Genomic DNA, 14,106 nt, shown 5'->3' with positions numbered 1-14,106 from the left:
CACTAAGCAATTTGACATGATTAGTAGTCGGCTCGATTACAATCGTAGTAAGTGATTGACCTGACAAAAAAATCGTCTCACTTAGCTTAAGTGCCTAAAACACTGGCTCATTACACTCGGTTGAAAAGCAAGCACTTAAACGACAATATTTCCAAATATGGATTGTCGCGCATTCTTATTAAATGACAAAGTTTTCCAAAAATTGGATTGTCATCCCCAACTGACAATATTTCCAAAAATGGATTGTCGTACAACTTCTTCAACGACAATTTTTTCAAGATTGGATTGTCATCTCTGACAAAGTTTCCAAGCGTGGATTGTCGTGCTCCTTCTTTGTTTGGCAAGTTTTTCCAAGTTCGGATTGTCATACATTCATACATCGCTGGCAGGTTTTCCGAGATTGGATTGTCATACACCCAGTTCCCTATGGCAAAATTTCCCAAAGGATTGTTGTAGGTTTCTATTCATCATAAATTTCGACAAAAGTTCCTCAACGTGGATTGTCATTCATTTCAGTAAGTGGCAAATTTTCCCGAAGTGGATTGTCGGTCGACTCTTTTTTGCAAATATTCCAAGACCCGGATTGTCAATAGTGGCAATATTTTCCGAAAAGGATTGTCGCATACACTACCACAATATTGCTAATTAACAACGGTTCAAAATAGCAATAGATAACGGTCAACAACCGTTGTAGATGAAATCGTTGTTGTAGAGGGTGGTATCATGTAACAACGATTACTCTAACCGTTGTTAAATGTATGGTGTTAACAACATTAGACTACCCATTTAACCACTTTCAATATTGATATTCTAACCGTTGTTGATGTGAATAGTTTGTTGTTAAAGTAAAGATCTTGAATCGTTGCTGTTAATTAACTAAGAACTTAATTATTTGACTATCTATACAAACACAACTAAATTTACACAACCAAATGGATTGTATATATATAAAATAAAAACTAATAAGTTTCACGGTGTCCATTGTAATAGAAAAAAAAATACGAAGCATTCATAATATTAACTTTAACAATTTGAGAAACATTACACTAATAAGAAATCTAAACATAATCATTTGTCCACCAATTAGTTTTAACTTCCTAAATCAACTAGCAAAGTAGAGAATGTGGCGTGCCAACTCAGTTTTCACTTCATCAATTTGCTCTGTGCTATAGTTGGGCCATAAACAATCTGAAAAGTGCTGCACATATTGAAAAAAATTCTAATCAATAATCAAAGCAATAGTTAATTTTTAATACAAACAAAACATTACAATAAATTTACCATTTCCGGAATTTGTGGTTGGTTATGAGCAATGATATCTCGCATGAACCTTAGGACATAGTAACCACAATCTACACCATTAGTTTGACGAGGACACTACATAAAAATAAGTAAAATAAATAGAGCGGAAAGACATAACAATGATTCTAACTTACTTATAAAAGACAAGCTAGCTATAAGAAATTTGGGTTAGATTAATTAGTATCCTACGGAGTAAGGCACTTAGGCACTAATGACTATCTTTTCTAAATAAAATTTAGATTCATCATTTGTTTCCTTTTTTTTTATTAAATTTTTAATTATAGATATCACATAATCTTAAACAAACACAAAAAAATGCAATCTAAAAGCTAGATATTACAAGTTTATCGACATGAAAGTGATATGCAAATAAGTACCTGAATTTTGGACCAAGTTGTACTTTTCTTCACCTTCTTACTTCCTACAACTTGATTTTGATATATAAGTAATGCCCTATCAAATGGTTAAATATTTTTCAAACTTAAGAAAAGTAAAATATAAATATTGTCAAATGTATGGATAAAAAAAATCTTAATAGTATTTTAATAATCAAGCTTACGTCTCTACAACGCTACGTAAATCATCTCCAATAGGACAATTTTCCTTTCGTAAGGGGTCCAAATAATAGACAACATCAGCTTCCGGATCAATCACACATAATATCCAATGGCGCCTACACATTGAGTTCATGATTGTAAGTAATGTATAGTAACCAATATAAGCATTAATTTAAAAATGGACATGCAATATATATAAGATTGCACGTACTAACCCAGCATTGTATGGTGCCAAATAAACTTTTTTTTTCCTTGTAGTCCCCTGAAGTGCATTAACAATATAGCGTGCTCGTTCTACACGGTTCTCCTGAACCTTTTCTTCATGTCTACTTTGCACCACTAAAGATATTGAGGACGGACATAAAAACCCAAATTTGCTCTTCCCCGTTGCTTGACAATTGCGATACATTAACCTGATACAAAAAAAAAGGATTTAGTTTAAATACCTAAACACATTATTACACATAATATTATTAATAAATTAAACATATCTAAAGCTTTGATTTCAATTTTTTTTTAAAAATATAACAGTTGGTAGAGGCAATAATATAACAGTTGGTAGAGGCAATAATAAAAAAGGCAATATTTTTTAAAAAAATATAACAGTTGGTAGAGGCAATAATATAAAAAATTAAAAAAAAAAAAGAAAAGGAAGAAAAGAAAGATCACGGTAATTTACATGATATATGCAGACATGTGGCAAGCACCTATTTCTTCTTGGGCAATTAATTGAAAAATCTCCTCCTTGCCCATATAAATTTGTTGAGATTGATTCACTATTGCTTCTTCCATAGGAATCATTATCTGCTCATATTTTTTCATTCTTTTAGCATATATAAATGTCAATCTTAATTCATGAGGTAGGGCATCAACATTAATAACCACTTCCATGTCAACTGTTGAAAGCTTAGTCTTTGATGTTGTCTGCTCTTCAGGTTTTTTTGCTTGCCAAGATTGAGCAACTTCTTTTTCTTTGACTTTTGGTGTTATTGGAATCTATATCATTCTCCCCAACAATTAAATATGTTAACAAAAACACTCATCTTAGACAATGTCATGAAAATTGTACATTATCCAAGCTGAAGGCAAATGACTAAGCAAAGTATGTGTGTTTATATAGTAATTGAATAACATCAAAGATAACTAACCTTTGCATTGGTTTGCCCAGGAAATGATCTTGTCTTTAATGCATTTGATGTAGTCTACAAGCTTGGAAAGGCAGTAACTTGGTTATGTAAGAATATATACATACAGTTTCAGTAATAGGTTAATTGGAGTAGTTTTTTCTGTTTTTTTTTTTTACTATTTAAATATAATTTACTCGGTAGTTGTTTCCAAAAGTTGTTAAGTTTTGGTAGTTGTTCCCAATTCCCTGTATTTGATCCTTCAAATTATGCTTTGGGTTTGGAAGTATCAATCCTATTGTGGAAACTCTCCACACATGGATATTCAACTGTTATTTGTTGACAAAATTGTTCTAGAGGACTTGGAAGTGGAAATTGATGAAATGTCAATAACTTACAAATAATTATGATTTACTAAGGATTTGGCTTGAGTCTATAGCATACTAAAGATAATTCTTTAGTTGACTTGTAAGATTAATGATGTAGAGACTTGGCAACTCAACCAGAGAGAGTACTGTCACTTAGTTACCACTTACCAGACATTGCACTATTAGCTCTAGAAACGGGACTTTCTATTGTATGAATAATTTTAAAACTTTCACGATCCCATTTCCCATGGCTAAAGCTTACTTTAGTGGATTTTGGGTGAGGGTAGAGGAGTATGACGGAGAGTGAGTATAGGATAGAACCTCCAGTCTCCGGATTCTAGGGATATTTTTACAAGGGTGCTACTGACCAGAAGAAAACTGACCAGAAGAAAACTTGGGCGAAAGGGTAGTGATTTGAAATTAGTAGCCACTGTGGTGTTTGGAGTTAGAGTTGTTTGCCTGTGGACACCAAACACTCTCCATTGAAGGAGAAAATTTATGATCTAAAAACCCAAGGCTGTTTTAAGTTAATGAGGACATGAATTATGTGCTTATCAACATTTTTTGGTCCTTTTTCATTTAAATGACGCTTGCTCCTTTCTGTTCTTTTTTTTTTTTTTTTTAAAAAAAAAAAATTATTATTCTTGTAGGTCCACAGTTGGTCAACACAAGGCACACAACTCAAGTCATGCAAGAACAGGAGAATTATGGGCTTGAAGAAGAACATGAAGGGCTTGTTGGAGCCCAATCTGGTTATAAAACAACAGTCAATAAAGAGAAGATGGCTTCATCAATGCCAAGTATTCTCAAATTTCTGTTGTCATCGTTTCTCTGATTAAAATTTGTGTTTCATTGTCTTGGCTTTGAAATTATAGTTTCCCTTTCTCTCAGGTCTGAAAACGACTAGTGCAGCTCATATCAAGGTACGTACAAGGAGTTTTGGGTCTGACACAAGACCCAGTAAGCCTGTTGGAATCCGGTCGGTTTCTGAAATACCCACTTTTGAAGAGAATTCAGCATCTTCTAACCATGTGTTCACAGATCTCCATCAGTATCTCCATCCGTTGCTGAGATAAGTAGTTCTGATGACGATAGAGTATTACCTTTGCCCAAAGGTCATAAAAGGAAGCTATCATCATCATCTGATGTTTCTAACAAGGAGGATGGTGCCGGCTCCAAGAAAAAAAGGTTGAAAAAAAACTCTATAACTTGTAAATATTGATAAAATTTGATAACTAGAGGATATCCAGCCTTCTACAGTCTACTATGTATGCTTATTATCAGTGTGTGGACATAAAAGGGTATTATTTTAGTGTTTAGAAATTACAAAACCCCATAAAGATTTGTTCGTCAGTAATGACTAATGATAGGAGAAACCACCCAAAATAAACATTTCATAATATAGGATAAAATTGGTTAGCTTGCTCCCTTTCCAATTGAACTTGTTGCTTTAAGCTTGTGCAATCTTTCTTTTTTTCATATCTTTATTTTCCTTGGGGGTGAGGGAGGGCGGTGAAGACAACAACCATTTTTCGTACTTAAGCATTTTAGCAGGCTGCTTTATACTGTTCGTCAAGATAAATTTGTGAAAGTATCAGTTCTTAGATTTCTGTATCATAGGCTATTATCAATGCTGACATGTTGTAGATTTGTTTTGTTACTGCTGAATTGAACTCAAAGCCTTTGAATGAACTTTCAGTCTCTCTTACTTTTTATCACTGCTAAATGGCTGAAGGCCTGTGTGGGCCTTAGTTTTTATAGTTGGTTAATCACACTTAGTGTATAAGCTCAGTAAGAATAATTTGAAGGATTCTTCACAGTGGATTCAGTAACTTCGCTGAAGCTGCATATTATATGATGTATGTAATATCTTATAAAATCTTTGCTGTCTTAATCTGACAATTGTAAGTTTCCATTAGTAATTTATCATTTATGTTAGGAAATACTTCCAAAGGGATTTTACATGCTTCTTATGTGTAATTACTGGCTTTATATTTCTGTAAATTTTTATTGATTTCCTCAAACAAGTTGCCAAATAATCTCACTGATTTATTTATTTATTTAAATAGTTCCAAGGAATGGACAATGTTTAAGAATGAAAAAGCTTCTTTATCAAAAAAGAATGGAAAAGCTTCAGCATTTGAGAAAGCTCAAATTGCATCGACTGAACCAATGATGACAGATTATGAAAGGTTAATGAACATTGAAGAAAATGCCATGAGATTGAATACTAACCTTTGCATTGGTTTGCCCAGGAAATGATCTTGTCTTTAATGCATTTGATGTAGTCTGCAAGCTTGGAAAGGCCGTAACTTGGTTCTGTAAGAATATATACATACAATTTCAGTAATAGGTTAATAAGTTAACCATTCCTATGCTCATCTGATAGTATATTTTTATAAAATTAAGAATGTGTAAAATAAAATAATGTGAATCAGTGTACATCGTTTTTTGAACCCTTGGTGCAATTAGTTTGTTTTGCTTTTGATGTAGGCTGTGTTGGGATCTGCATTTTACAAGTTTGTATCAAAATAAATTAGATAGTTTTTATAGTTTATATTCTGCAAAGTTGGTACATAGATGGGTTACATGATTGACAAACCTTTCTGGCAATAATTACTAAATGGCAAGGCCAAGCAACATGTGTGCCTAGAGCTTCATTTAGAGTATAAGCTTCATCTTTAAGAGGTACCGGCAGCAGAGCTTGTTTCTCATAAATGTACTCAATCGACACTCTAAATTGGTTGGACAATAGTGGTACACCATGTACAACACGTGCAACATTTGGGATGTTATGCACCTTGCTTGTAGCCACAATGCGATAACTTAGCTCTGAGAGTGCTAGTTCACACGCAGTCAAGCCCTATATCATCAGAGATTTCAATTTCAATGTAATCAGACACATGACAAATAATCTTTATAATCTATTAAAGGAAAAGGGGGATTCAATACACAAATTTCAGCATACTATATTATCCTGTATGTTTATCAGTATATAGATGAGTTCACAATATACCTCTGGAAATTCGATAGGACTATTGCAACTTGGAGTGAGCTCCTCTTCATTCTCTTCGGTAATGATAGTATCACAAATAGTTGTCTTCTTGGACTGAGTTCCCGAATTTACTAACGATCTCAACTCCCTTAACTCGTTTGACATAGCCATCACCATTGATTTTAAATCCTTTACCTCATCTTGTGACTCTTTAGGATTTTTTAAGCTTCCAAAATAATCTGTGATATTAACACCAGAACCAACACCCCTTACACGACCTCCATGCTCTGCCTTATTTCCTAAAGCCTTGAAGAGCACATCCTCGCGCCCGGAATCTGGAAACTCGCCATTAGCAGCAAGGTTTTCTAGCATATCCTACATAACAATCGATTAAAAACAACATAAATAGAAAAATATAAAACATGTCAAATTTCTTGTGTATATAAGACATTCCTGTATTTCAAGAGTTCAACATAGTTTCTTAGGCTAGTTGTAGGAGGAACAAAATTTGGGTTTTAATAGTAAATAATTAAAAGAGGCGTGAAAACACTCTCCGCAACTTCTTGAGCTTTCCCATAAACTTTCCCAGTTCTCTTATCACTTCGTATAGCCTTCCACATAGATGCTCGTGGTATAGAAGTCATTGGATTATCAGTAGAAGCCAACTCAGCTAACTGCATGAAAAAAGTGATGATCTCCATTTCACGGTATTACATTTGAGCAAAACTAGAGTGCATGAAATGTATTATACAATATAGCTTGAAAATCTCCATGACTAACCATCCTACACTAAATTACTCACTCTAGAATAGGCAAAAATGCTAGCTATAAAGAGAAGGCATGATTTATAGCTAAAATCTCAACACTGAAAAGACAAAGGTGAAACTAATGCAAAGGAAATGATCTTCTGGTGGAAATAGAGATTTATAAAACACTTTGGGTTTACAACTTACCATATCCTGCTCTAAGCGAGCACATCCTCTACGGGAACGCTTTTGAGGATATCTGTTTTTCTTTGCTCTTTGTCGATTATCCTCGCTAGTTTTCTGTCCAATATGATTCTGATAAGTAAGTGCAGTCTATAGGATGTATATGCTAAAAATAATAATTATAATCTAGGTTGAGCAATTTACCTTAAATTCATCAGACAATCGACTGCTTACAAAGGACTCCCAATCAGATTTCTCAATAAATGGATATAACTTAGGTGGCTCATCACGTACATTCCCATGGTTATCGTAGAGCCAATTTCTTGTTAAAAAGCACCTAAAATACCTCATCTTGTCTGCTGCTTTAGAAATGATCCATTTTTTCTTTTGTTTTGGAATGTTAAATGTTTTCTATCATAAAAGGAAAAAAAAAACAAAAATCACTTAATCAAACTAATTTAAATAAAAAGTAAAGAACTGATTAATAATGCAAAATCATTATATAAGAGAACATTATTACCGAGACATCTTCCCAAATTGCATTTTTCAAAGCATAAGGAACTCGATCCCAATCTTCATAATTGATAGGAATTGTGCTTCGTGTTGTGGCTCCCAAATAACTTGACATGATCACACTATTATTTTCAATAGGTTGGCCTTTTAAGTTCCACTGTACTGGAAAAACCATTTTTCTATTCCTGGCTCGAACAACCTTCTTCATGCGTGTTGCACCTCGCTTAGTTGTTGTTAGTCTATTTCTTTTAAAAGAAGCATTTGTACCATCAGCATCCTGCTGACTGGATCCCATTACCTATAAAATTTAAGTGGAAAAATAGCAGTGAGAGGAGACTACGAATAATGCAACAGAATACTGTAACATTTAGTAGTAGCTACTAAAAGGTGGATACATACAATGAATAATACATTGCTGAGAAAATTAAAGATTATAAACATATACTTGGCAAAGCTGTATAATTCATCAGTTGTAACAAAAACTAAATATACCTAAACTAAAAGACCATAAAGGCACTACAGATTAAAACACACACACACACTAGTAAATTCAGAAAGGAGAAACCTGATGATAATAGGTAATAAAAAAAATACAGAATAGGTTACTGGTGTCCATAAAGGAAGCAAATATATGGAAATAAAAAACATAGTATCACACTAAATTTTAAATCCATAACATTAGTTAATTCATCAGTTTCACAAATGTGCAAATGTAACTAAAACTCTAATGTCTCATTGTACTATTGAAAAAATCTAGCAAAAAATTAAAGTTTCCAACTACTCGTTGTCTCTTCCATCATTTTAGATCTTGCTCTTCTTTCGAAGGGGTTGCATCCAATTCTTCTTTAATGGCCCACCTCGACGTCTCTTACTAGGTCTAATCCATATCCCTTCAGAATGATCAGCTCGCTTATACAAATCATCTTCGTTAGTATCATCATCAAATGATTGTAATGATTCAGGGAATGGGTGCTCTTCAAATTCATTTCCCATATCATCTTCAACTTGGTCAGCACTAGCATTTTTTCTATTTGTTCATAAGACAATGCTCCAATTCTTATCCTTTGGGTCAGTAACAAAGAAAATTTGTCTTGCTTGAGATGCTAATATAAATGGCTCCTTAGTATAGCTAGCCCTTCGGAAATCAACTCGGGTGAACTTCATATTATCAATTTGGATGCCTTTATTCTCAACCCACATACATTTGAAGACGGGTAACCTAAACATATTGTAATCTAACTCCCACATGCTCACAATAAACCCATAATATGACGTGCTAGCAAAAATAGGATTTTTGTCTTTTGCACTAGAAATATGCATAGCCTCAGCCTCAAGAGCCACACCACTGTTTTGCATAGTACTTTGATTATCTCGTTCCTTTGTATAGAAAGTAAATCCGTTTATCTGATATGCAGAATAAGATATGACTTCCATACGAGTACCTCGAAACAAAGCTTTCAGTCTTTCAGAAACAGAATTTGGTCTCCTGTTCAAATCTTCAGCAACCTTTGTTTGTAGCCAATTAACAAAAGTTTGATTGTGTTCAGAAGCTAACCATGCTTGGTTTCTAGTAGGATTCAAGTCCCTTAAGAAAGCCATGTGTTCATCTACATAAGGCTCAACTTCAGAGTTGTTGTGAAGAACATAAAGGTGTGCTTGACGTCATTCATCACGAGATATGGATATCACTACATTTCCCACAATTCCCTTACCCGTTGATGTGATGTTTCGTGACTTTGGTAGACCAATTGGGTTAACATTAAAGAGATATTCACTACAAAAATCAACAGCTTCTTCAGCTAGGGATCGTTGAACCATGCAACCTTCTAGACGACTTTGATTCATCACATACCCTTTTAAGATCTTCATAAAGCGCTCAATTGGGTACATCCATCTCAAATATGCCGGCCCACACAATTGTGTTTCTCTAACTAAATGAACAGTTAGATGAACAATAATATCAAAAAAAGATGGTGGAAAAAACATCTCAAGCTCACACAAAGTGACAACAAGTTCTTTTTGCAAATTGTTTAGTTTTTGAGGGTCGATAACTTTGCGACATATTTCAGTAAAAAAAAAAAGCAAAGTCTTGTGATGGCTCGTCAAACACGTTCTGGTAAAATAGACCTCAAAGCAACTGACAAGATATGCTCTAGTAGAATATGACAATCATGAGACTTTAAACCTATTAGTTTTAAGTCTTTCATAGACACAAGACTACTAATATTTGAAGAATAACCCTCTGGAACTTTAACTCCCCTTAAGAATTCACAAAAAGCAACCTTCTCTTTCTTTGATAACGTATGACAGGCTGGAGGTAAATATGTACGCCTATTCTTAGTCTGAGGTTTTAGTTCTTCTCTAATGCCTAAGTCAACGAGATCCAATCTTGACTTTTTACCATCTTTGGCCTTTCCACGAACAATACGAAAAGTTCCAATAAGACTATCACACACATTTTTTTTCAATGTGCATGATATCAAGAAAATGTCGCACATACAAAGAGCTCCAATATGGAAGGTAAAAAAATATTGACTTCTTCTTATAGACAGTGCTGGGAAGAAGATCTGCATTTTGTTTTCCAAATTTGACTTCCAACCCTTTTACCTTTTCAAAAACTTGATCACCAGTTAGTGGCTTAGTTGCTTTACCCTCTTCTGTCTTACCATTGAAAGCTTTTTTTAGTCTACGATAGTGATGGTCTGATGGCAGAAATTGACGATAACCAGGATAAATAACTTTGTTACTGTGATTTAAATACATGTCACACATACCATCATCACATATAGGACATGCCTTATATCCTTTGTTACTATATCCAGAGAGATTTCCATACGCAGGAAAATCATTTATTGTCCCAAAAAGCATAGCCCTTAAATTAAAATTCTCGTTATGAGATGCATCAAACACTTCAACACCTGTGTCCCACAACATCTTCAAGTCTTCAATAAGGGGCGCAAGATAAACATCTATGTCATTCCCGGGTTGTTTTGGCCCTGAGATTAACATAGATAGCATCATATATTTTCTTTTCATGCACAACTCAGGAGATAAGTTATATATAACCAGAATAACAGGCCATACACTATATGAGCTACTTTGATAGCCAAATGGGTTCATGCCATCGGTGGCGAGTGCAAGACGAAGATTTCTATCTTCACGAGCAAATTTAGGAAATTCTTTATCAATTTTGATCCATTGCGGAGAATCGGCAAGGTGTCTAAGCATACCATCATCCTTAATCCTCCCATTTGCATGCCAAGTCAGGTTCTTTGCATCTTCTGGACTACTAAAAAAACGTCGAAATCTTGGTACAATGGGAAAGTACCATAACACTTTGGCAGGAACCTTATCTTTCTTCTTGTATCGAGACACGTTGCACTCAGGACACTTTGTTAAAGATGCATACTCCTTTCGATATAAAATGCAATCATTAGGACATGCGTGTATCCTCTCATAGCCCATGCCCATTGAACGCAACATCTTTTGGGCCTCATATGAACTACTCGGAATTGTATTGTCCTCAGGCAACACATCTTTTAAAAATTCAAGTAACGTTGTGAAGCTTTTATCACTCCACCCGTTGCTAGCTTTCATGTTGTACAATTTTAAGATAGTTGACAATCTTGCGTGTTTTGTGCAACCGGGATATAAGGGTGTTTTTGCATCATTAGTTATGTTATCAAGCATTTCTGGGCAATCTTGTAATTCTTCCTCAATCACACGCGTCAACTCCTCTAAGTGATCTCCTCCTTCCCAGGTGTTGTCTTCATTTGGCTCATCGTGAGCACCACCCCAATCAAGAGAAACATCTCCAACCTCTACATGTTGAACCCAATTCGTGTAGTTTTCATCTATTCCATAAATGGTCAAATGATCTCTTAGTTCTTCAGCACTAAGTCGGGTTTGAAAGCAACATTCAACACATGGACATATTATTCTATTCGGATGTTTAGAATGTTTAATCGCAAAAGCAATGAACTCCTCCATTCCTTTCTCATATTCTCCTCCGGTACGATCTTTTGACATCCATTTTCGATCCATTATGACTAATCACGAAGAGGACATTTTCATAACGGTCAGTGTTATTGAAGAGTTAATAAATTTTAATCAATCTAAAAAAAAAATTTGATTAATTTGATTTTGTCCAATATTCTTTCATTATTATCAAACACTATTAATTTAATACTTCTATCAATTTTTTTTTTTTCAGAATTAGTCACGATGCCACATAAGCTGCTGCTACCACATGGCATGCCTCATCAGATTTCTTGTAATACAATTGTAATACAAGTAGTCTTTGTTTCTGAATGTGTCTACGACTCTAACTTTGTACTGACTTCATATATTTGACTATGATAATTTTAACTTAAACTAATGCATTTGGTGATTTATTCTGTTCAATTCAAATTTTGCTTTTACATGACAACCAACTAAAATATATCTATTCCTAATATCTTTCATCATTTATTTTTTGGCTATTAAATTTAAAGGCTTAGTGACTTTAGCATCTTTGTATTGAAATGATTATTTTGCCTAAAAAAATAATAATAATAATAAAAAATTATTGATGTTCATATAGCTGTGTTTGAAAGAGATACTTACAGAGGTTAAGCTTTTTAAGCAAGAATGAGAGGAGTGAAAGTACTAAGGCTGATATATAAGATGAATTATATATGGAGCATGATCCATGTTTTCATATCCAATTAGAGTAGGGTATAAAATAAGTAATTGATTTTCAAGAGATTTTTTTTCTATTATTTATGAAGTAACAACAGACTTTTGCTTTGGAGCCCCACCCTAAAATGCAACTTTCCAATAATTTAAGTCTAAGCTTGATTTTCAAAAGAAACCCAATTACCTCGTTTGAATGATACAAAAGGAAATGATAAATGAGCTTTTTTTTTTGTAGTCTTTTAAATTATCTTACAAATGAATTATATATAGATTATATGAACAAAGTAATACTGCATGATATATATTCGAGAGTGGGCGTAAATTTGATGGAGTAATTTGAATCCCTTTATTAGTTTTGTGTTTCTTACAACAAAAAATATGTGAGTGAAACTCAATTTATTGGCATAGTGATTAAATCTATTATAGAGGTTGGTCATCTTCAGATAGTTAGAGGTTTGGAATAATACTTTTTTGCATTTCCATAAGCATGATAGCACTATTTTATAAATGGGTCTTTCTTGTTGATATGTAATACATACAAAGTTCTAGTGTTATTGTGTATTAGGCCTACAAGTCTAATTATGGATGTCAAGTACTTTTACCTCATTCAGAAGCAAAAAAAACTATAATATAACCTTACATTGTAGCTGTTAAACTATGTTTACCAACCAGAAGCAATTATTACTCTAAATACGAAATATATATCATTCTAAATGCACATGAAATTGTGTAATTATTCATAGCCAAGTAAAATAATACAAGCTCCAATAAAAAAAATTCAATAAATCCCACCCGTTGCCAACATCATCCAAATAAATCAATATGGAATTGTATTTTCTTTTTATAATTGGAAAGAAACCAACATACCAATCCAACAAACAGAATATCAATATGGGGAAAGAAACAAATTTGAATTAGCTACATACCAAAGATAATACAAGTTAAATTAATTGTGTGTTAGCTATAATATATACATAACCTCTTAATCATGGTAAACCGACCAAAATTGATTCACCATACATCAAATTTCAACCATACATCTAATTTCATGAAACAATTTACCCAGATTCTTGCCAATGAAGCCACATGCAATTTAAATTAAACAAATTAAACATCAAAAAAGCTAAAAATTAGTAATACGGAGTAGAGGAATTACTTACCGAAGTCCGCAAATAAGTTGTCTGATATGTACTCTACAAATCGTAACCTCAGCCTCCCTAATTACATCAAATTAGACTCAAATCAGTTTAATTCAAGCAACGAACCCTAAGAAATCAAGATGAATTGATAGAATACCGTACAGAAAGATGTCTTGCAAACCAGAACGAGGAAAGAGAAAAGTGAGATTTGATTTTTTTTTCCCCTTATATATATGACCATTACAGAAACAATGAGAGTGGAATAGTAGCAGTTCCATCACGTTTATGGAGAGTGGAAGCGGAGAAGTAGAGTTTCACAGCCCGCCAAATTCTATTGTGAGTGGGTTTTGTGGGAGAGTGGGATAGAGTCATAGAGGGACTAGAAGCTGATGCTTTTTTGGGGATAAATTTCGGGGGTTTATTGGTATTATTTTATTTTATTTTTTTATTACTATTTTTTAAGAAGAAAAAGTTTATTGGAATTTTACTACAATAGAAGATA

General features: G+C 33.7%; 2 protein-coding genes across 2 annotated transcripts; both read right to left on the bottom strand.

Annotated features, from left to right (window-relative positions):
• Positions 1–1,005: 1,005 nt before the first annotated feature.
• Positions 1,006–13,918, bottom strand: LOC145638005 (uncharacterized). The gene is made up of 5 exons (XM_081688982.1): positions 13,767–13,918; positions 13,626–13,682; positions 1,680–1,755; positions 1,282–1,377; positions 1,006–1,198 (listed from the first exon to the last, which is right to left on the bottom strand). Exons 1-5 carry the CDS (start codon positions 13,880–13,882, stop codon positions 1,103–1,105), a joined length of 441 nt encoding a protein of 146 aa, XP_081545108.1. The 5' UTR covers positions 13,883–13,918; the 3' UTR covers positions 1,006–1,102.
• On the bottom strand, positions 1,858–3,055 carry LOC145639816 (uncharacterized). Its single transcript, XM_081691145.1, has 4 exons — positions 3,008–3,055; positions 2,539–2,855; positions 2,075–2,272; positions 1,858–1,975 (listed from the first exon to the last, which is right to left on the bottom strand). The coding sequence occupies exons 2-4, from the start codon at positions 2,748–2,750 to the stop codon at positions 1,858–1,860; spliced, it is 528 nt and encodes a 175-aa protein (XP_081547271.1). The 5' UTR covers positions 2,751–2,855; positions 3,008–3,055.
• Positions 13,919–14,106: the final 188 nt, after the last annotated feature.

The sequence above is a fragment of the Chenopodium album genome, chromosome 7 (genome assembly GCF_948465745.1).
Source record: "Chenopodium album chromosome 7, dcCheAlbu1.1, whole genome shotgun sequence".
In the NCBI taxonomy this organism is placed as follows: domain Eukaryota; kingdom Viridiplantae; phylum Streptophyta; class Magnoliopsida; order Caryophyllales; family Amaranthaceae; genus Chenopodium; species Chenopodium album.
The sequence above is the reverse complement of the archived record's forward strand: the minus strand, read 5'-3'. Positions and strand labels throughout refer to the sequence as shown.